This window comes from Ptychodera flava, chromosome 4, assembly GCF_041260155.1.
Source record: "Ptychodera flava strain L36383 chromosome 4, AS_Pfla_20210202, whole genome shotgun sequence".
NCBI lineage: Eukaryota > Metazoa > Hemichordata > Enteropneusta > Ptychoderidae > Ptychodera > Ptychodera flava.
In genome coordinates, this window is record NC_091931.1 from 27058074 (window position 1) to 27079618 (window position 21545).

The 21545-nt window shown below is 37.6% G+C and overlaps 1 protein-coding gene across 2 annotated transcripts in view; it reads left to right on the plus strand.

Annotated features, from left to right (window-relative positions):
* Nucleotides 1-21545, plus strand: part of LOC139131329 (circadian locomoter output cycles protein kaput-like) — a 68351-nt gene that overhangs the window by 40498 nt on the left and 6308 nt on the right. For both annotated transcript variants that reach the window (XM_070697338.1, XM_070697339.1), the window contains exons 5-8: nucleotides 15984-16212; nucleotides 18552-18720; nucleotides 20832-20938; nucleotides 21339-21486. In XM_070697338.1, the coding sequence (XP_070553439.1) occupies nucleotides 15984-16212; nucleotides 18552-18720; nucleotides 20832-20938; nucleotides 21339-21486 (653 nt within the window). The remainder of the gene's footprint in view (nucleotides 1-15983; nucleotides 16213-18551; nucleotides 18721-20831; nucleotides 20939-21338; nucleotides 21487-21545) is intronic.

Sequence of the window (21545 nt, forward strand, 5' to 3'; positions counted from 1 at the left end):
ACAGTGCAATGAAAGTTACATGATTCCTTATAATGCTTTTGATGACCTTGAACTTCTTAAGTTTCAAACATTTGTCTCTTCAGTGTGCTTTCTCTGAGTATGTACAGTCTCAACTTATTCAACAGAACTCACTTACAATGTTAATGAAAGATATCCACCTTCTTCATCAATACATGTGTCACAAAAGGTTATTCTCTACATAACACAGCAGAGCTCTGTCAACTGTTGAGTTGCTTGTTTTTTCAAAACCGCTGGTCAGACAGCTTTAATATTTGGTTTACAAGTCCCTAGGATGACCTAAGTGAGATAATTTCATACAGTCAGGAAATACCGGTACTTAATTTTGTATCCATGTCTATTGTAGCTTCAGGGACTTTGGCCCTATGTTTTTCTCGTAAAAGGCGATAGTCATATCAAACTATTGACATGCGACAAAAATAATTAATCTTTCCACCTTTCAGCTTGGTGAAAAACGCATTTATTGATTCGCCAAAGGCCTGTGGATTCGCTTATTTTTGCACAAGTGCTGTGTACATGGACATAGGAAAAAGTTCGACTCACCCTCTGGATTGTTGAGAATATAACTGACTGTTTCAGTGTATCCGCCATGATGAGAGTTCGCGAATCCAAAACTGTTAGCATTCCAAAGTCTGTCACCCTGTTTTTTTCAAAGTGTGGAGAAGGGTGGCATTTCCATCTGAATGATTGAATGATGTGAAACACAAAATTCCATCGCATATGTTCCGGCAATATCATATGTACAGTAGAAATACGCTGCAGTTACGTAAGCTTATAAGCTTTATACTCCACAAAATGGCCACAGGCGGCGTGAACTTTCTGAAAGGATTTCCTAAACGTCCTACTTGGTACCTTAGACACTCACATGTGATATCCTGAAAAGTGTTCTCTGCAGTAATTCCAGTTTCTGTCAACATTCAACTGTTCAACGACACGATAGCACGAGCATAACTGACACGCGCACATAGACTCAATTGCGCATGCTCTCTGAAGGGCGTGCGCGTGAATTGCGCGTGTTCCAACAGTAAAGAACGCAAATCGCAGGTCTCTGCCAGACTACCGTCACTGGCAGGGCGAAACATGCGAGATGTAAAAAAATGTTCAATGCCAATATGACGCTTACGAGGTTCGGTGGTCGCAAAAAAGAAATTTCGGAGAGAGAGAGAGAGAGAGAGAGAGAGAGAGAGAGAGAGATCGTTAATTTATGTTGGAAATCTTTTTCATAGTCGTGAGTTTTGATGGAAGAAAACTAAAAACAAAATTAAATTGAACTGATTGAACGTGTATCCATAAAGTTCGCACAAAAGTAAAAAGTCTAGGCCTGCTGGTATCGCTTAAACTGCTTAATGTCACTTTTCCGACAAGCATTACCTCTTGGGTTAATGATATCCCCTCTCTCCGAACAGTATGATGCATAATTCTGCGCTGCACGTACAACAATTGGAAGTCACCCCATTGACAAAATTAAAAATAAACAACACATCTTTTTCAGAATTCAAACACAGCTTCAATGAACTATTATTAGATTTCTATATAATACTTATAGCCCCTAAACTTGTAATAATAAAATAATAATAATAATAATAATAATAATATTTTATTGCTTGCTTGTAAATATCGGATTTACATCATATTTGTGGCAATGAAAGTGTGATACAAAAATAAGTTCAAATTTTACTGCATGTTATCTCCGAGGTGAGCTTATGTTGCAAGTGTGGCAAACTGTGGCAAACCAGGCATTTCGCTCCCAAAAACTGATAGTCTTGGGTTTTCACTTTACATTGAGCTAGAAATGGATTTCTTGCCCCATGCTTAAAGCCAGTATCCAGAAGTTACCGAGGACTTGTAGTAAAGTGCTGCATGTCCTTAGTTAACAATAAATGTATCTTGCTGTGTTATGTCGGGGAGAGGCCACCAATAAAATTTGTCTTTTTTCGGGAACCAAGACAAGGGGGAGCTGCAAGGAGCAGCTTTGGCAGTGGTGGAAATAGCCCTAGAAAAGTGTTTGAAACCACTATAACTTGTGCATAAATCAGACATTCCTACAGTAAGTCTCGTGGCAGACTTGGTACATGCCTGTGAGTAAAGCTATTTTTGTAAAAGTAATGTAGTAGATTTATGTGACTGTTTTTGTGAACTTAAAGCAAGAGTTATAACAGGATTCACACATGAAACTCAACTGTAGCATTCGCTCCACACATAAGTAGATGACACGTGTTCATGCAACTTTGTGAAGACAGCATATTATCCTATATATATCACTGTAACCTTCACACGAAAAGAAGCATAACAACTTGCTGAAATTACTTTATGAACCAAATTACCATCTTGAACCATGTCTTATCTCATGTATTTGATTGGCACTTGTCTGGCATTTCATATGAAAGCAATAAATTATACTGTACAGTTTCCTTAGTGATGACAATGTCTTACACAGATATACATTGTAACTCAATTTTCACAAAAAAATCCAGTGTGCAACCAGGTCTTGGAATCACAAAATGTTGAAAAACATGGTAGTTCTTTAGAGCCATGTGCATGCTAAAAGGAAAACAAATTGTATATGATATGGCAGGCAATATTGTACAGTAGTTTCTAACCTTATTATATATATATATCTCTTAATTGGAAATTCATAAACCTTGTGAAATTTACTTATCTCTTAATATGCTAAAAATAGCATCAGTGTAAAGTGTCATTACAAAGGAAGTTCAACAACAGTAGGATAAAATAGGTTAAAGGTCAGAGAATCTGAAGCGCTCTTTTGTAATATTTAGATCCTGTCAGTAGGAAGAAGAAAAATATGGGTATGCTCATTTGATTACATAAATAGTTCATCACCCACAAGCATGTAGGTCTATTTATAGTAACTCTGATGGTAGTTAACATTACTGTTATCCATTCAGTCAGATTCTTTTTCTGCTGCCAATGTCCTAGCTGTAAAAATGCCTAGTTTTCAACTCATAAACACTGCAATTATATATGATATTTTCTGGTGTACATGTGATTGACAGCTGAATTTTAGTCAGGACCAGAATTTATTTCTCAAAACTTAGTGTAGACAATGCACTGTGTTTAAACGACTAATATTTTGTGTTTCAACATACTTTTGGCAGATAATAAAAAAAAATCAAATGAGAATATATCTTACAGCCCCAATAGCTGCAAATGTATAATAAACCGATCTCAAAATATCTTAAGTTTTCCAAGAGGTTTCTTTGAATAAGACCCATTAAAGACTGAAAAAGGTGTATAACACTGTCATAAGTGTTACTATCATTTTAGATTTCCCACCATTTTCAAAAACCAATCATGTGACAGAAAAAATAAGATTACGACAACATACTGTTGGCCATCGTGTGGGTGTATTCTAGTAAATGGCATCATGCTTGTTTCTTGGATGATTACAATGTGTATGTGCACGAAGCACTGCATTTTTGTACTTTTCTATGGGGGCGCCATTTTACGGGTGCAGCACCCGTTTATTATTTAACTTGTTAAAATATGTAGTCGTTGTCCAAATCAGGCAGTTGTGATACGTCTATACATGTCTTTCAGTCAGCGCATTTACACGAACCAACGTTGGTTTGAAAATAAAATCATAAAAATAATGCATATAATTCGCATCTATCGGGGCTGTAAGTCACGGCTGTTATCCTTTCAGATAATGTGTGGACCACTGTTGGCAAAGTCATATAGATTATTCAAGTGACTATTTGGTGGCAAAAGAGATTATATGAGTGAATATGTGCAACTCAATTGATTATACAATAAACGATGGAAAGAAACTTACATCGTGTGAAATGGATGCATCTATTGTTACAGTTCTGTACTGACTCATTTGCTCGTCGAGCCATTCTGTAATTGAATAATATCAAAAGGTGTCCATCATAATAATGAAAGGAAGATGGGAAGATATTCCGGGTTGAATGAAGAACACACTACTCGTTCTCACTCATTAGCGATAAAGTTTAGAGTCATTTAGTTGATGGCATGAAATTTTTTTATCTGTAACAGCGTGATACGAGGATAATCAGTCGAGGATTATCAGCCGTAAACAACTAACTGTGCAGCTGTTTTCATCTCAGAGTTCAGACTTCAGTGTTTTATCTTGTCAACTAAAATTTAGCCATGATAGAATGCCTAATTAGTGTATGCCAGTCACAAACCAATCTACACTGTAAAGTCACAGGGACACACAGTCACAATTCCAGTCACACCAATACTATAGACTTTCTACAAAGAGCCATAGCCAAGCGATCAAAATACTTCAAGGGCAAGTACAAAATGGTGAAATGAATGAGTAAAGCATGATACAAATTCTAGTGGACTGGTGGTAAACATAGTGCAGTACCGATTATATCGTGGGTTTGTTTAATCCCCAGCTGGACATTTGACTCACAACATTGCATGCAATTCATGGCCTATTTCTTGTTGTGCACATACGGCAGACAAAATGAAGGCATTTCTCAAGGATGTGCCATTCCAGGTTATTTCAAGTGTGTCCATGACATTTTGAACTTGTTTGAGTCACCTGTCTCAAATTTTCTTCCACTGTATATTTTGAAAATGAACTTACATTATTGTGTTTCATGTTCAAGTTGGTCTGATATTGGTCATAATAATTAGCCTTTAAAAATAGCAATCAAAATGCTGTTCATGAGATATTATATATTAAAAACATACAAACATAGATGTCTTTGCATCTCTGTCTACAGTTAGTCTAGTACCAAATTGGTATATATTAGACCAGCTGTAAACCTGAAGGTTTTGGAATGGAGACTTAAAGTGATATCAAACGATTACCACTGCATTATCTTGTTCATTCCAACATGTAGGGTTTTCTGAAACGGTTTTAGGGACGTCAGTTGTTTCCTTGACTGTCTTCCATAGCTGTCATTCAGTTGTACTCTTTCAGATTATTCCTCTTATACTCTGTTGCATGACACATACTCTGTTCCATAATATTGCCGGATGAATTCTATTTGTTTTCATGATCAATAGTATTTTGTGTATATATTTGCAATTGTGAGGCTAACATGGAGTGCAGCAGTCCTATCCATGGTATGATGTGTGACATATTGTAGCTGCATGCATATGTTACAACGATATTATGTGTTGATTTAGGCAGGAAGTAAGAGGTCTTTTTTTGCATCAATGGGCGTCAGTATCGCCTAAAGCTGTTTAGTGTTGTATCATTATATGTGGGTAGATATCAGTTTACAAAGTTTCAGCATCATGTCAGGTGACATCTGTGTTACACTTCAAGGATGATTTTAGTCCTTTGGACCGGAAGTCCAATGGACCAATGTGATGGCTTTGCCTATGTCATATGCTATACGCCATGGAGGAGATATCTCAGAAACACTTGATGCAGTCACTATTTTTGAGGTTTGGTTGGATTGTCATTTAGGCAAGTATTTCAACTGGTCTTTTTACTTTTTAGCTACTATAGACTATAGTCTATAGAAGCTATTGGGATGGGTATCCGTCCGGCGTCCGTCGTCAGTCTGTATGTATGTATGTATGTATGTATGTATGTCCGTTTGTGAGGCGTCCGTCCACTCAAATATATTGAGAACCGCAGTACTTACTGATTTGATATTTGTTGTGTAGATGAAAAATATGATTTTGAGAAACTATTTTTTTTAATTTTTTGATATCGTTGAAAATAGGCAAATTAATGCCAAAAAAGGCGTTTTTGGTAAAAAATCTTCTTCTTCATAACCGCTGGTCAGACAGCTTTGTTATTTGGTATACAGGTCCCTAGGGACAACCCAACGTAGATTTGTTCAAATTGTGATGAAATATGCAAATGTGTATTTTTAAGGAATTTTTTTGTCATTTTTGGTCAAAGTTTGACTTACATTGTATGTAATTCTTGTACTGTATAAACCCTATCAATTCACCCAGAAAAAATAATTAATATGATTTTAAATAATTGAATTAATTAGGAAATCATCAAAGCCAAAATAATTTTAGTGTGGAATTATCAGAAAGTTCAACTTTTTTTGACAGTTCATAGTGAATTGAGGATTAAAACCTGTAAAGGCAACTTTCCTGAATCTCAACTTTGATATATTCTGAACCACCATTTATGTTATCTAAAAGAAATTGCGCATAATAGTTTGTCATGATAGGGTGGTCAAATAAATAGAGATACAGAAAGTTCTAATTTCCATTTATGGTTGACTTGGTAAGGATAAAATAAGATTACTTTTGAGGAAAAAAATAGAGTGGTCAATTAAAAGAGTGGTCAAAGTGATAGGGTTTTTATGGTAAAGCTGGGCTGTAAGATTCCTCATGTGCTATTTATAGCAATTATGCAATCTGTGTAAACAGTGCAATGAAAGTGTAACATGATTCCATATAATGCTTTTGATGACCTTGAACTTGTTAAGTTTCAAAAATTTGTCTCTTCAGTGTACTTTCTCTGAGTACGTACAGTCTCAACTTATTCAACAGAACTTACAATGTTATTTGGTATACAGGTCCCTAGGGATAACCCAACTTAGATTTGTTAAAATTGTGATGAAATATGCAAATCTGTATTTTTACGGAATTTTTTTTTCCATTTTTGGTCAGGCCATCCTGAAATGAGCTATCAAAGATATCCACCTTCTTCATCAATACATGAGTCACAAAAGGTTATTCTCTACATAACACAGCAGAGCTCTGTCAACTGTTGAGTCACTTGTTTTTTCAAAACCGCTGGTCAGACAGCTTTAATATTTGGTTTACAGGTCCCTAGGATGACCTTAGTGAGATAATTTCATACAGTCAGGAAATACTTAATTTTGTATCCATGTCTGTAGTAGCTTCAGGGACTTTGGCCCTATGTTTTTGATTTAATCATTTTAAAGGTACTTTTGAGCTTTTTTGTGAAATTTTCAACTTTTCTACAAAACCACTGATTTGATCGCTTTGATGTTGGCATAGGTGTTCATTAAGTCCAAGTGTAGTCACAAACATTCAAATTGTGGTGATGCATGCTTTGTATTATTCTTATGTAATACTTTTATCCATTTTTAGTTGATTTTTAGTTAATTTGTCTGTACAAGTGTGCATGTGTGTAACACAAAGACTAAATGTGAGTTCAAGAATCAAAACTGACATTATCTTGTTCTCAGTCTTGTCCGTTTTGTCACGTCTTAAGTTTTTCCAGACATGCTTTCTCGTGTAGGGCTTACTTTGTAAAGACCTACATTGGTTACCAGTTGATGTCCGTATTAGATATTGAATTATCTTGTTAACTTTCAAAAACTGCCCATGGCAACACACCTCATTACTCAAGACAATTGATTAAATTATGCGTACAACAGTGTTCATTCTAGGACGTAAAAACAAGGGGCCACTTTGGGCCCCTACTCCTGTCCCAAGGGGGCCATTTTATAAAATCGGGGGCCGTCATGATCACACATGTAAAACCCTTGAATTTTCTGCTGAAAATACCATAGTCTATCAAGTCAAGAAAAGGAGAATACTAGAGATCGGGCCACCTGTAACCAACGAAGCCTACAGCTAAGTTGTGCTCCGTATACGCAACAGGCCCAACAATGGCAGCAGCAAACTAACCGTTTGGTTTGATTCAATTGTTTACGTAACTTATGTGATGAATTATTGATGTCGGACTTTAACAACTGCACAAATTACTACGGACTGTGATTTTGACTGGCAGCGATCATGATCAAAGCTTAGCGCACCGGTAGGATTTCTCCGAGTGGCCCCCGATTTGCACTGGTCGACAATTAATTATCACACAACACGAGAGTGTAACCCGTACGACCTACATAAAGTGATCGATACATCAACTTTTATACATAACTTGTATGTATTAGCAAATTTACGATCATTGGTTCTGATCTGGCTACTCTGGATAACGAGATATATGTCCGACCTAAACTGTGTTGCTCTTCAAAACGATCATATGGCCGGCCAAGCATGAATGCTTTCCTTGCAGTGTTCAACGTTTCGCTGGTATGGACGATAGACGTTGCAAACGCTTCAATTTAAGGGACTGCCCGATCATCCTGGGTTCATCAACTATTATATAGTACTGGCGTTAAAAATCTGAGAGGCGACTAGCTTTTCACGATAAACGCGGCGGCCAGAGCCGTTGTTTACATTCATCGATCGTACCACATGCGCATGGCTCCAATACACCATTGCCCCTACATCAGTCCTTTTTACCCAGCTTCCTATGCACCACCATATATGCCGTAGTGGGCAAAGGTCGAAGGGTAACTGAATCGTTTAACATGGCACACTATGACTGAGGTAATGACCTTCGGGGAGCTACGTAAATGTATGAACTAAGTGAACTCTGCGTGATCGACCGACCCATTCATAAAATGTTGCGCCCTTGGTGGCGCATCAAAGGTAGAAATGAGGGCCATTCGAGATTTTTTTGCGCAAATTGCGCAATGGCGCGTCCTAGAATTAACTCTGCATACAAGCAAGAGGTCTGAAATCAAATGAGAACTTCGGCTTAACACTTCTGAGATTTCATTTTAACAGACGCATTGTCAGAGAGTGTTTTCTGTTTGGGCATTTACACTCTTGAGTGATTTGCCCCTGTATATTAAAGCAACTGCCACCGTTTGACTTTTTGAAGCGTTATTTGAAAACTTTCTTTTTTACACAGGTTTACTTTTAAGTTCGTACATTTGCTTTGTTTTTACCAATTTCATTAACTTTATGAGTGGTTGTATATGAATTTTTTCCCCTTTTTAATGCAGTGCACTGAGACATTTGTATAGTGTATTCCGAACAAATTTTTAAATAATAATTAATATAAGTATTATATAGAAATAATAACGCGAATAATAATAGGTTCAATTTCCGTGAAAATTTCACTATTAGGGTATTTTTGGTCGAAAAGACCAAATATGATATCGATTTCACTGCCCCATGTTTCCATGGTAACCATTTTAGGGGTTGAAAATTTCAATTTTTCTAATATCCCATGAAAAGTTACTTTGATTGATATGAAAATTATCTAGTGGGGGAGTTCGGGTCAGAGAACACAAAAACCAGACTTATTTTAATGTTTCAAGTTGCCATGGTAACTATTTTGGCATTGAAATGTTACTTTTTCCCTAATTCCTATTAAAAATGTACTCGGACATAAATCCCGGTATTTTGGGAATAACCTCATTATTATACACCTTTTTAAATCCAACTTTACCTAAAAAATCAAAGTTAAAGCTTTTTGGGGATGCCCGTCCCGCACTGCACTGAGCGATCGCGAGCAAACTGAGAACGCGTTAGGCCTAAGCGCGTCCGCTAAGCACACAGAACGAAATTTCAAACCCGCGCAGCGCAGTGTACGTGTTAGAAATTGTAGGTCGGCAGCATAATTTCACCCGAATTCACAGGCTTTTGATTCACCACTACTAACTTTGTGAAGTACCAACTGTTTAGAAGTATTGCCCCGCATTGACGTAATGGTGTTTTGAGGTCAAAGGTCAAATAGCGTCCAATAACACCTAAAGTTATTGTACTCCGCGTCAAAGTTATTGGATTCTGCGTCCTCTGATACCGAAATTTACTGTACGAAGAAAACTCCATAGATTGCAGACGCAGGTGTATAACAATAAAAATAATGTGTATAGGGGCCATTCTGGTCAAAATTATGTTTTCCGTTCAGTTTAGTGTATTAGAATTAATTTTATATAGACCAGAAATAATTTTTCAAGCATTTTTAATTTTTACCTTCTCGTGTCTATTTATAGACAGAGAAGGTATTAGAGTTGAAAACCAGTATGCTGGTGTCAACTACTTCCGTCTGTCAATACTTCCGTCTGTCAAGATCCGTTGACGTCATGCCATTGTGATGGGTCATATCATAAACTGGTGGGGGTGTTCATGGTTCAGGTTGAGGTGTAGGAGAACGATTTTGAGCTGTGACAAAAATCAAAAGGGACTTAGCGGCATAGCCACAGTGTTACATGTAAGCCTTTCTCAAAGGTTCTTAGTTGACTACGATCTATTACAGACTACTGAGCTGACGTTAGGGGTACTCACTTTGTGTTTGCTCACCCTGTGTGCGCTAGTGTTTGGTACTGAGTTGCGTGGATAATCCCCTCATGGCCTCACGTGATATGGGCCTGTTGCATAATCTGCAGATGATCATATGCCTCTGAGTCTGAAAACGGTCATTGTGTAAGCCTGTCGGCATTTTCCTTGCATTTTTTCTCATTTAATTTTGCTAAATATCGGCGAGTACCTCAATATTTCAAGATAACTCTTTCTTCCCAATCGTTTCCTTGAGTTTCAGAGTCATATGAACGAAAATGAGTGAAAGTTTTAGACAGGAAAATCGGACGTCGGCCATGTTCAATGTTTACAGTACAATCAGAAGTTTATGTGGAGGAATTATTAAACTAACAAACACTATTCATGATGCCCGCCCTCTAGAGGCAGACCTTCCTATATGAAGTACAACATTTGATGCTTGTGGAAAGCTTGACCACACAAAGGAGCATTTTAACTTTTAGAAAATGACAAATTGAATAAGAAGCTATTCTGAAAATGTCAAATACTGAGAAAAAATGCGCAAATATTCAAAATAAACAGGTTAACTGACTGGTCAGCTATAAAAAACAATGAAAATGTTTATGATCAAAAGTTTTTGAGATGCGCACATTTTAACAAATACAGAAATTATTAACATTATAAATATAAGACCAAACTTTTTTTTCAGGGATGGGACAGGTTGGAAATGAGGGGTGAGAGACAAAGGCACTCCTATTGCTGCATGTGGATGCAGCCACACCATTTCATTTACAGCATACTTATTCACTGTGTTGTGTTCAAGTTCCATATTGTACTGACTGTCATACAAGGATAACATAAGCAAATCAAATCAAATTAGAAAAGGATCAATGCTGTTGTGTGGATTTTGCTGAACATGGCTGATTCAATATTTCGCCCTACATATTTGGTATCCAGCAAAGGCATATTTTGATGTAAAGTCAAAATTAACACTACATTGCTGACAATATATGTTACCGTTTCTGCATGAACTTTTCTTTTTTAAATTATAGAAAGTACTTCGAACAAATTAACAATTTTCGTGATGTCAACCATGATTTTACATCACAAAGACTGTAATTCTGCCATTTTTTTTTATATTTTTCAGTCATTTTATAAATTTTGCACTGCACAAGATGATTGAACAAATTGCAATGTTTGAATTTGTAAACTCAAAGAATAAAAATCCTTTGGTCACAGATTAAATTATTTTTTGAAAAGAAATTTACTCTTAAACACTTTTAGCATATATTCTTTACACGGTCATGTATTTCAAGGAAAATATGCCTATTAAAAACAGTAATTTCTTCACTTTCAATTTCTTTTGAATACTATGACAATTATCAGCCATGAGGTTTTACAAACACAAGACCAGATAAGCGTTTTTCATCATTTCCACAGGACTCTTTGGAATATCCCTTAAAAACAGTTAAAAGTGACTTAAAATGATCACTTGGTATACATTTAATTTACAGATGCCAGGTTGTGTATTTCACATGCACTCAGGTCAGTAGGGAAGTGCGTCATTACTATTTTGGACTGTTAATTCTTATTTCTGAATTATTTAACCCTTTTTCCACACTGAACTATCTTTAGGCAGTTTATACTGTAGCTTAGAATTTTTTTTGATTAATGTATTTAATCATCTTTTGGGTTCTTTGGGTCCATATCTCACCTCATGCCCCTACATCATCAACTATTTACCAATAACGCCATGCCAACAACCAATTACCTGACCTGGCCACACATTAGAGAAGGTACAGCGTCATTGACGGTATTTTGTTTCATGCAGTCATCTCAAATAAGTGTTATATAGTATATTACTAACTTATTATGCATTCATCGAATCAAGTTTATGCCTTCAAATTAATTTCATGTGATAAAATTAATTCTTATAGTATCTCAAATTAATTCAATGAACCCAATACCCCTTAGTACCCAAAGTACCATTATTTGTCACAAGCAGTAACAGTAGCACAGTTTTTTTTATTTAACACATGATTCACTGGTCCTTATTTATTTTATGAATTTACAATTAATGATTTCTTTGCCTCATTCCAGGAAGAATAATGAAGACAAATTATTTCTGATTACTAAAATTATGACCATGTAGTGGTGCATTAGTGTGACCTGGCGTGACCCCATACACTCTATGATTAGCTAGATCCCTTTCCATGGTAGCAACGGCTAAATTTGAACATGGTGCCTGTATACCTTTGAACATTTTTTTTAAATCCAGCAGGCCAAGACAAGGGGGAAATACTACAAGATAAATGATTCACGTTTAATACTGTCCTACTTGACATAGTATAGGGCCCTCACTTGTGCGAACGTCGTAGGAAACACTTATTGCAACAATTTACCCTAAACATAAAGAATCGGCTGTCAATTAAACTGCGGTTGCTAACCAACCGGGGGTAAACAGTGAGACTAAACGTGCCCAGAAATACGAACGCAATAATCGTTTTGACGTGTGCCAACTAACTCACCATTAAAACATGTAAAACCGCAAAGATTAGTAGTTTTGGCGTGTGCCGGCTAATCGGCTAACAAAAAACAGAAAACCGCAAAAAGTGATAAAGAAATGTAAATAGCTATGGAATATTTTCTATAAAAATCTCTACATATGTATATCAACCTGGGGAATAAGATTTTGACCTGTGGCTGTAGCTCAATGCTCAATGGAATAGCCAGTATTATTTAGTCCCCGCGGACGAAGTCCGGCGGGGACTTATAGATTGGGTCCCGTGTGTCCGTCCGTCCGTCCGTCCGTCCGTCCGTCCGTCCGTCCGTCCGTCCGTCATCAACAGTTTCTCAGACACTGCTGAACCAATTTCGTTCAAACTTGGCACAAAGGCATAGCACTATGACCTACAGATGCACGTCGATTTATTTTGTGATACAATTCAATATGGCCGCGAGGCGGCCATTTTGTTGCGATTTTTCATGTCTTTGGACCATAACTCAAACATCCTTGAACAGATTCTGTTCAAACTCTGCACAAAGGCATAACTCTATGGCTTTTATATCCATATTAAATTATATCACGATACGATCCAATATGGGCGCGAGGCGGCCATTTTGTTGCGATTTTTCATGTCTTTGGACCATAACTCAGACATCCTTGAACAGATTCTGTTCAACCTTGGCACAAAGGCATAACACTATGGCCTTCATGTGCATGTCAAATTATTTTGCGATACGATCAAACATGGCCGCAAGGCGGCCATTTTGTTTGTGATTTTTTCATGTCTTTGAACCATAACTCAAATATCCTTGAACCGATTCTGCTCAAACTTTGCACAAAGGCATAACACTATGGCCTACATATGCTCGTCAAATTATATTGCGATACGATCCAATATGGGCGTGAGGCGGCCATTTTGTTGGGATCTTTCATGTTTTTGATCATAACTCAGACATCCTTGAACAGATTCTGTTAAAACTTGGCACAAAGGCATAACACTATGGCCTCCATGTGCTTGTAAAATTATTTTGCGATACGATCCAATATGGGCGTGAGGCAGCCATTTTGTTGCGATTTTTCATGTCTTTGGACCATAACTCAGACATCCTTGAACCGATTCTGTTCAAATTTTGCACAAAAGCAAAACATGCCCTTCATATGAACGCCACTTTATTTCATGATATGATCCAATATGGCCGACAGGCGTCCATTTTTTTGCGATTTTCTCATGTCTCTGAACCATAACTCAAACATCCTTGAACTGATTTTGTTCAAACTTGGCACAAAGGCAAAGCACTATGGCATACATATGCATGTATCAATTAACCTTGCGATAGGATCCAATATGGCTGCAGAACTGCCATTTTGTTGGAATTTTGCATGTCTTTGAAGCATAATTCAAAGGTCATTAAACCCATTTTGTCCAAACTTGGCACAAAGATCAAGCACTATGGCACACATACATGTATACATGTCAATTTACTTCGTGACATGTTCCAATATGGCTGCCAGATGTCATTTTTGGATTTTTTCATGTCTTTGAGGCTTAATCATATGCAAATATTCCTTATCCAATGTTGTTGAGACTTGGTACAAAGATAAAGTACTATGGCATACTTATGCATGTCTACTAATTTTGTGCTACGATTCATATGGTCAATAGACAGCCATTTGATTTCAATTTTGGTGTGATTTTTTATGTCTTTGAAACATAAACATAGGTCACTGTCCTTCAATGGACTGATTTTGTTTAAACGTGATATGGCTGCATTCTTGTGCACATTAATTTGTTTCATTATATGATCCAAATGGCTGATTACAACAAAATACCCGATCCCATACCATTTCTAAAATTCCACCAAACCATGTGTATAGTATGTGCCATCATGACACTAGAGGCAGTGAGGGCATCGTTATTTGTGATGTAATCAAAAGTTCCTTTAGTGGTCAACACCGGCAGAGACGAGTCTTTTATTGAACGTTCCTCAGATTACTTTATTATGCAAGTCACAGGCCTGATGCACCCGTTGCATCAATGTCATCCACAGCTACGTAGACCACAGCTACCTAGACACCAAAGATTATAACAAAATGGACAAGCGGGGACTGTGTCATCAACGATGACTTGTTGTAAAAGGCGATAGTCATATCAAACTATTGACATGCGCCAAAAATGATTAATCTTTCCACCTTTCAGCTTGGTGAAAAACGCATTTATTGATTCGCCAAAGGCCTGTGGATTCACTTATTTTTGCACAAGTGCTACATGGACATAGGAAAAAGTTCGACTCACCCTCTCGATTGTTGAGAATATAACTGACTGTTTATGTGAGTTCTCGAATCCAAAACTGTAGCCGTGCTCAAATACAAATGTCTTCTCATTAAATTACGTCATTGTATACAAGAGTTAGCATTCCAAAGTCTGTCACCCTGTTTTTTACGAAGTTTGGAGAAGGACGGCATTTCCATCTGAATGATTGAACGACGTGAAACACAAAATCCCATCGAATATGTTCCGGCAATGTAGTATGTACAGTAGAAATACGCTGCAGTTACGTAAGCTTATAAATAAGCTTATACTCCACAAAATGGCCACAGGCGGCTTGAACTTTCTAAAAGGATTTCCTGAACGTCCTACTTGGTACCTTAACACTCACATGTGATATCCAGAAAAGTATTCTCTGCAGTAATTCCAGTTTCTGTCAACATTCAACTGTTCAACGACACGATAGCACGAGCTTTACTGACACGCGCACATAGACTCAATTGCGCATGCTCTCTAGAGGGCGTGTGCGTGAATTGCGCGTGTTCCAACAGTGAAGAACGCGAATCGCAGGGTCTCTGCAAGACTACACTGGCAGGGCGAAACATGCGAGATGCAAAAAAATGTTTATTCTGCAATGCCAATATTACGCGTACGAGGTTCGGTGGTCGCAGAAAAGAAATTTCTCTGCACAGAGAGAGAGAGAGAGAGAGAGAGAGAGAGAGAGAGAGAGAGAGAGAGAGAGAGAGAGATTGTTGATCTATGTTGGAAATCTTTTTCATAGTCGTGTGTTTTGATGGAAGACAATTAAACTAAAAACAAAATTAAATTTAACTGATTGAACGTGTATCCATAAAGTTCGCACAAAAGTAAAAAAGTCTAGGCCTGCTGGTATCGCTTAAACTGCTGCTTAATGTCACTTTTCTGACAAGCATTACCCCTTGGGTTAATGATATCCCCGTCTCTCCGAACAGTAAGCTTATGATGCATAATTCTGCGCTGCACATACAACAATTGGAAGTCACACGATTGACAAAATTAAATAAACAACACCTCTTTTTCAGATTCCAACACAGCTTCAATGAACTGTTATTAGATTTCTATATAATACTTATAGCCCCTAAACTTGTAATAATAATAATAATAATAATAATAATAATAATAATAAAACTTTATTCTCCCTTACCTTTGTAATTTAAGAATGAATACCAAAATAGCACCATATACGAGTTGGTTCACGAAGATGACAGACCGGAGATGTATAAAATTCTGGCCCTGGCAGACCGCACTTTGGTTGACTGTGGAACAGACATTCTCAGCAAGAGATTTCAATTTAAGTGCCACATGGTGAGGTCCTCTGGAAATCCATGCGAAAACCCCGTCTATGAGCCAGTACAGATCAATGGGAGCTTTACAAGAAGAGTTGATGGTAGGAAGCCTTTGAGTGTTCTATTGGGATATTTATATTAAAGGGGAAGTTCACCAAGGATGATTTTTACATATGTGCTAGCTTTGTGGTCACTTACCCCAGAAAAGTTATTTTCGCCATTATATTTCGCAAGATTTTTTACAAAAACTGATAGAAATAGCACAGGAAGTTGCCCATGTAATTTGAATCATGGGAAAAAGCGCCAAGCTTGGAGCTTGCATAATGTGATATGGAAGGGACCATTTTCCCATGGGTATGGCATTGTCCACTCACCCATGCTTAAACAAGACTGTGCTTATTTACATAACTTTTGTTTATACTGAGTATCCTTGCATAAACGATGATTCACTTATAATAAACTGTCCGCTGTCAAATTTTGTGTTGCTGTTTACTACTGTGTTACTGTGAGTGGACAATGTGGGAGCCATGCCCGTCCGGAGATGGTCCCTTCCATATCACATTATGCAAGCTCTAAGCTTGGAGCTTTTTTCCCATGATTCAAATTACATGGGCAAATTCCTGTACTATTTTTATCGTTTTTGTAAAAAATCTTGCGAGTTGTAAATGGTGAAAATACTTTTTCCTGGGTAATTGACCACTGAGCTACCACATATGTAAAAATCATCCTTGGTGAACTTCCCCTTTAAGCATTTTTACTCAGATTGGATAATTGCTGTTACTTGAAATTAAGATAGATTCTGATGTTGTGTTGGTTCCTTATAAGGCTTGTTTATTGAACTGTTATATTTAACTTCTTAGCAATGGGCTCCATTGGATACACACTAAGTCATTATGTTGGCATAGATTTAACATTACAATTCTGTTATACTTCCACAGGGTTTATGCTCTCATTTGCTTCTCGGAAGTACATTTATTTTCTATCAGATACTGTACAGAGGCATTTATTCACTGCATGTTTGAAATGAAACCAAGATGGCAGTCAAATACTAGATGGCCAGCATGTTTGTACAGTATTTGACAGTGATATCAAACCTGTTCAACACTGAAATCTTGAGAGCTCTGTCACTTTTATGAAAGAGCTCTCAAGATTATTTGATTGGGCTTGATCAGTTTCTGTCAACTCATCACAGAGTGATATGAAATCTGTTTAACTTTGAAAGCTTGAGACCTCTGTAACTTTGTTGAAGTCATAGACATCTTCCTAACATGGTGCTTTGATTTTACAAGTGTAACAGTGAAAGTACTGCTGTTTTGGCGATGGCGTGTACTGCAGTCTTCCACAAGATTCAACACATGCATAGCTTGAGCTGGTGACATTCAAAATGAAAGCTCTTGTATTTGGAAACTTACATCCTATGCAGTTTCTTTTTTCTTTGGGTATTAAAGCTGAAATTTTCAACCCCAGGTTCTCGCATTAGTGGAGTTCTCCTCCCAGTCAAACACTTGGCCAGTACGATGTTTGATTTCTATAACGTTAATTACACAAACTGATCCCAACCTTTTTCACCTTTTGTTAATCCTGCTAACAGAGTTTATACAAGCGTTTGATTGACGGTCGGTTCAAATCGCCAATGGTCATTGATTCCCCACCACCAACGCGCGAATTTCCTAAAAAATCGTCTTGCAGTCACGTTAGAATTTGAATATAACCAAAGAGTTCAATCAGCAACAGCTTTGCTCTGACTGCTTGGCAGTCTGTCTGCATTTTTGCGGCCGGAAAAAACTAAAAAGTGTCATTTTCTGGAGCGTGTGCCAGCGTGTTGCCTGTTTGGTGTCCACTTCAACAATGAACGCTGCCATAGCTTCGCGCCCATTTAAAGGGAGGCTACGCCTTTAAATAGGTAAATTTTCAGGAAGAGTTTACTCCGGGCAAAAGCATTCTCTCAAGTTAATCTCAAACTTTAAATTCAGTAAAGTGGCTAGTTTTTGAGCATGATTACGTTTTGTTTGTTTAAATAGCAATGCATGTTTAAAATTCAATAAATTAACTGCCTTTTCATAAACCTAGTACAAGGTATGGCAGTGGTTCATGTTAGAGAGATTCAATCTTGTAAATATTGTATTTCAGCGAATAGACTTGAAGATAATACTTTTACTGTGAAGAAATTCAGAGACTGAGTCAACTCCTTCAAAGAGATTATATCAGTACAATTCTTTGGAGTACTTTTAATAATTCGTTTAAAAGGTGAAATTCCATTTGTTGATGTGCAAGCAGGAAGTCACTTTGATATCTTGCAAAGAGTACGTGACCAATTAGTTGAAAGGATATACCATGGATTTCTGACTTGCATGTTGTGATAATATTCTGAAAGTACTGCCAGCTGTCTTTCACTCTCTCTCTCTCTCTCTCTCTCTCTCTCTCTCTCTCTCTTCTGCAGAAGCATTTGATGTTGACAGTTTAGCAAGTGGCAGTCCGTACGTGTTTGCCTGCACGGTCAGACTGCAACATGCTCAACTTGGAACTGAGTTTGCGGTGGTGTCGTACTTTGGAAATGAGTTCATATCCAGGCACAGTCTGGACTGGAAATTTTTATTCTTGGATCACAGGTAAATCAACGCTTTACTCTGAGGAAACGTGACTTCTGCGTGTTGGTTTTCTTTGATCCCAGCTGAAGGGAAATAGCCGTACCCCATGCCCTTGCCGAGCTTTCATTCTCTTTCAGGTTGATTGTCAAGAGCACGGTTCAACCTAGCACAACACACTGCATGCTATAAACAACAACTACAAAAAACTAGACTTAAAGATCAGTGACTTGAACAACATCTGTGATGTGAGATTGTTCAAAAACAGATAGCACAGTCCGTGTCATGTCTCATGCTTGCCTTGTATATCAATGTGTGCATGTCATAAATCGATAGTGGAATTTTAGGAATTGTGGAACTTTCTTTGCATCGTAGTCCTATATCATCACATTTAATTTACTTGCATCGTAAGCAATGTGTTTTTGTCATGGTGCGTCATATTTGCATAGAGGGTAAACTGTTTACCTGTCTTCCTATTGTCCGTGTGGAAATCAAATTGACAAATTGTCTGTGTTCAAGTCAACTCGACTCAATCAATAAAGTTAAATGACCATCTCTGGCAACAGGTTACTGAAGCACAAGGCAAAACAAAGTAACTGTCTCACTGAAAATAAACATGGAATGCCCCAGGGAGGACACTGCATGTGTCCTCACTCTCTGTAAACTGAAACCTAACAGCAGATTTATCCACGCTTACCCTAAGAATACGATTCCTAAAAAAATGTAATTTGCTGTGACTATAATCAAATATTAAGATCATCTGTGTGACTGTGGGCATGTTTAATACACAGCCTCTGTCTCTAGATGTGTTTGAAGTTAAGGGGGTTTGTGCCACTTGATAAACTTGTAGTAGTCTTATGTGTGAATTGGGATATATCAATGGAATTGTCAATAATCAGTGACCTTTAATCGAAACAATAAACATGTCACTTTTTTCAGTTTTCCTATTACGGAATATTTATTGAAGTGTGAATGCGGCAACCCATTTTGGCTCTTGCTGTGACATACAGGAAAGAAGAATATTTTGTCTTTTGTCGTGCAAGGATGAAAGTTCAAAACTTCACCCTGGACACTTTGAGATCATTGACTGCGGTGGACACAATGAAGAAGGGCTCAGTTTCTTAGAAATATTTGTAATATTATAAGCTCAGAGTGGAACAGTGATTATACTAGTATATTATTAGCTCACATTTGGTGTACCAATGTGAGGTTATCGTATAAGCTGAATCAGTCATTTGCATCTGATTTGCATGTCTGTATGTCTGTATATTTGTGGGTATGTGCAGATGTATGTCCGTCACACACAAAGGCTCCCATACCGCCAAAACTACCATCTCAGTATTTGGTGTACAGGTAGATGCAGGGGTTGAGATGTGAATTTGTTCAAATGAACACATCAGTGTCAAAAATGTGCAAATGAGGTAAGAAAAAGTGAAATCCTGCAAATGTGCAGGAGGCATACCAGTGAGAAACAGGCCAACTCCACTGATCTTGACTCATTTCCTGTCATTGTTTATGAACTGTTACATATTAACAGACCAGCTGCAACCATAGACAGTAGATGGGGAAGACCGTTTATACTAAACTAAGAGGGGCTTGTTTCTGCTATGCATGTTGCTAAAGTTGACCTTCAGTACCTAAAGTTAGACCTTAATTACTTTTGTCATTCTTGTTTTTCTGGTTTAAATATTTCTTGTTGTTTTTCTGGTTGTACTGTGCAGAAATCATTGCCATAACATCAACGTAGAATTTTCCTCCACTGAACAGATAGAAACAACATTTATTGTTGATCATTGGTAACCCATACTGGTATATACCAATTCTGATCAAATTTATAGCGACACCGTATAATTGCGGTATTTTTTACCTTTGGAGAAATAAAAAATTTTTGCCAAGTATTTGGGGATGAATGAGCTAGCCATTCCACTTGAATAGTAAGGTTTTGTAATCTCATGACCAGATCATAACATTTGAGAGTAGTATAGTACCGGTAACTTAGTATGAACATGTTCACCCCATTTCGTGTAAACTGATCCCCAATCACCATTGAAAACAATGGGCTTGGTTCAAACCATTGTGGTGAAAGGGTTACGTTGCAGGGAGCAAATGCTGACCACACTCGTCTTTTCTTCTAGGGGACCACCTATAATTGGATATTTGCCATTTGAGGTGTTAGGTACCTCTGGGTATGATTATTATCATCAAGACGATTTGGAAAAACTTGCAAAATGCCACGAAGCATGTAAGTTCAGTTTATTTTTGTGTACGATTACCTGAAAGCAGAGATTTGATGGAGACGGGAAAACATAACCAGATGGTAGTGCAGTTATGCATTCAAATTGTTTGCCATCTTCGCAAATGATTTACTTTGACAGATCGGGACACTGCAACAGGTACAAATCAGGACACTGCAGCAGGTAGCAATATTATTACCCAGGTCCCTTTGATCAGAAAACATTGGTAGAGATCCATTTGCTTCAAAACTCTAGGTGAAAATGTCCATGCACAATTGGCACGAAATAGTCCAAGGAAAGGGATTTCTAAGAGATGTTGAGTATTTTTGAGACCACTATTTGTCTGTCATTGTTGGTAAAAGTGGCGACTCGGATATTTTACTTAGTTTTGATGATTACTATTGACAGTGATGCAAACTGGTGAGGGGACCTCATGTTACCATCGGTTTCTGACCAAGGGTCAAGAGTGGATCTGGCTGCAGACAAGGTACTACATATCCTACAACCAGTGGAACTCCAAACCAGAATTCATCGTCTGCAACCACAAAGTTGTCAGGTAGGTTATCGGTATTGCAGATTATCAGGACTTTGTAATGTGCACCATGTAGAGTTGAG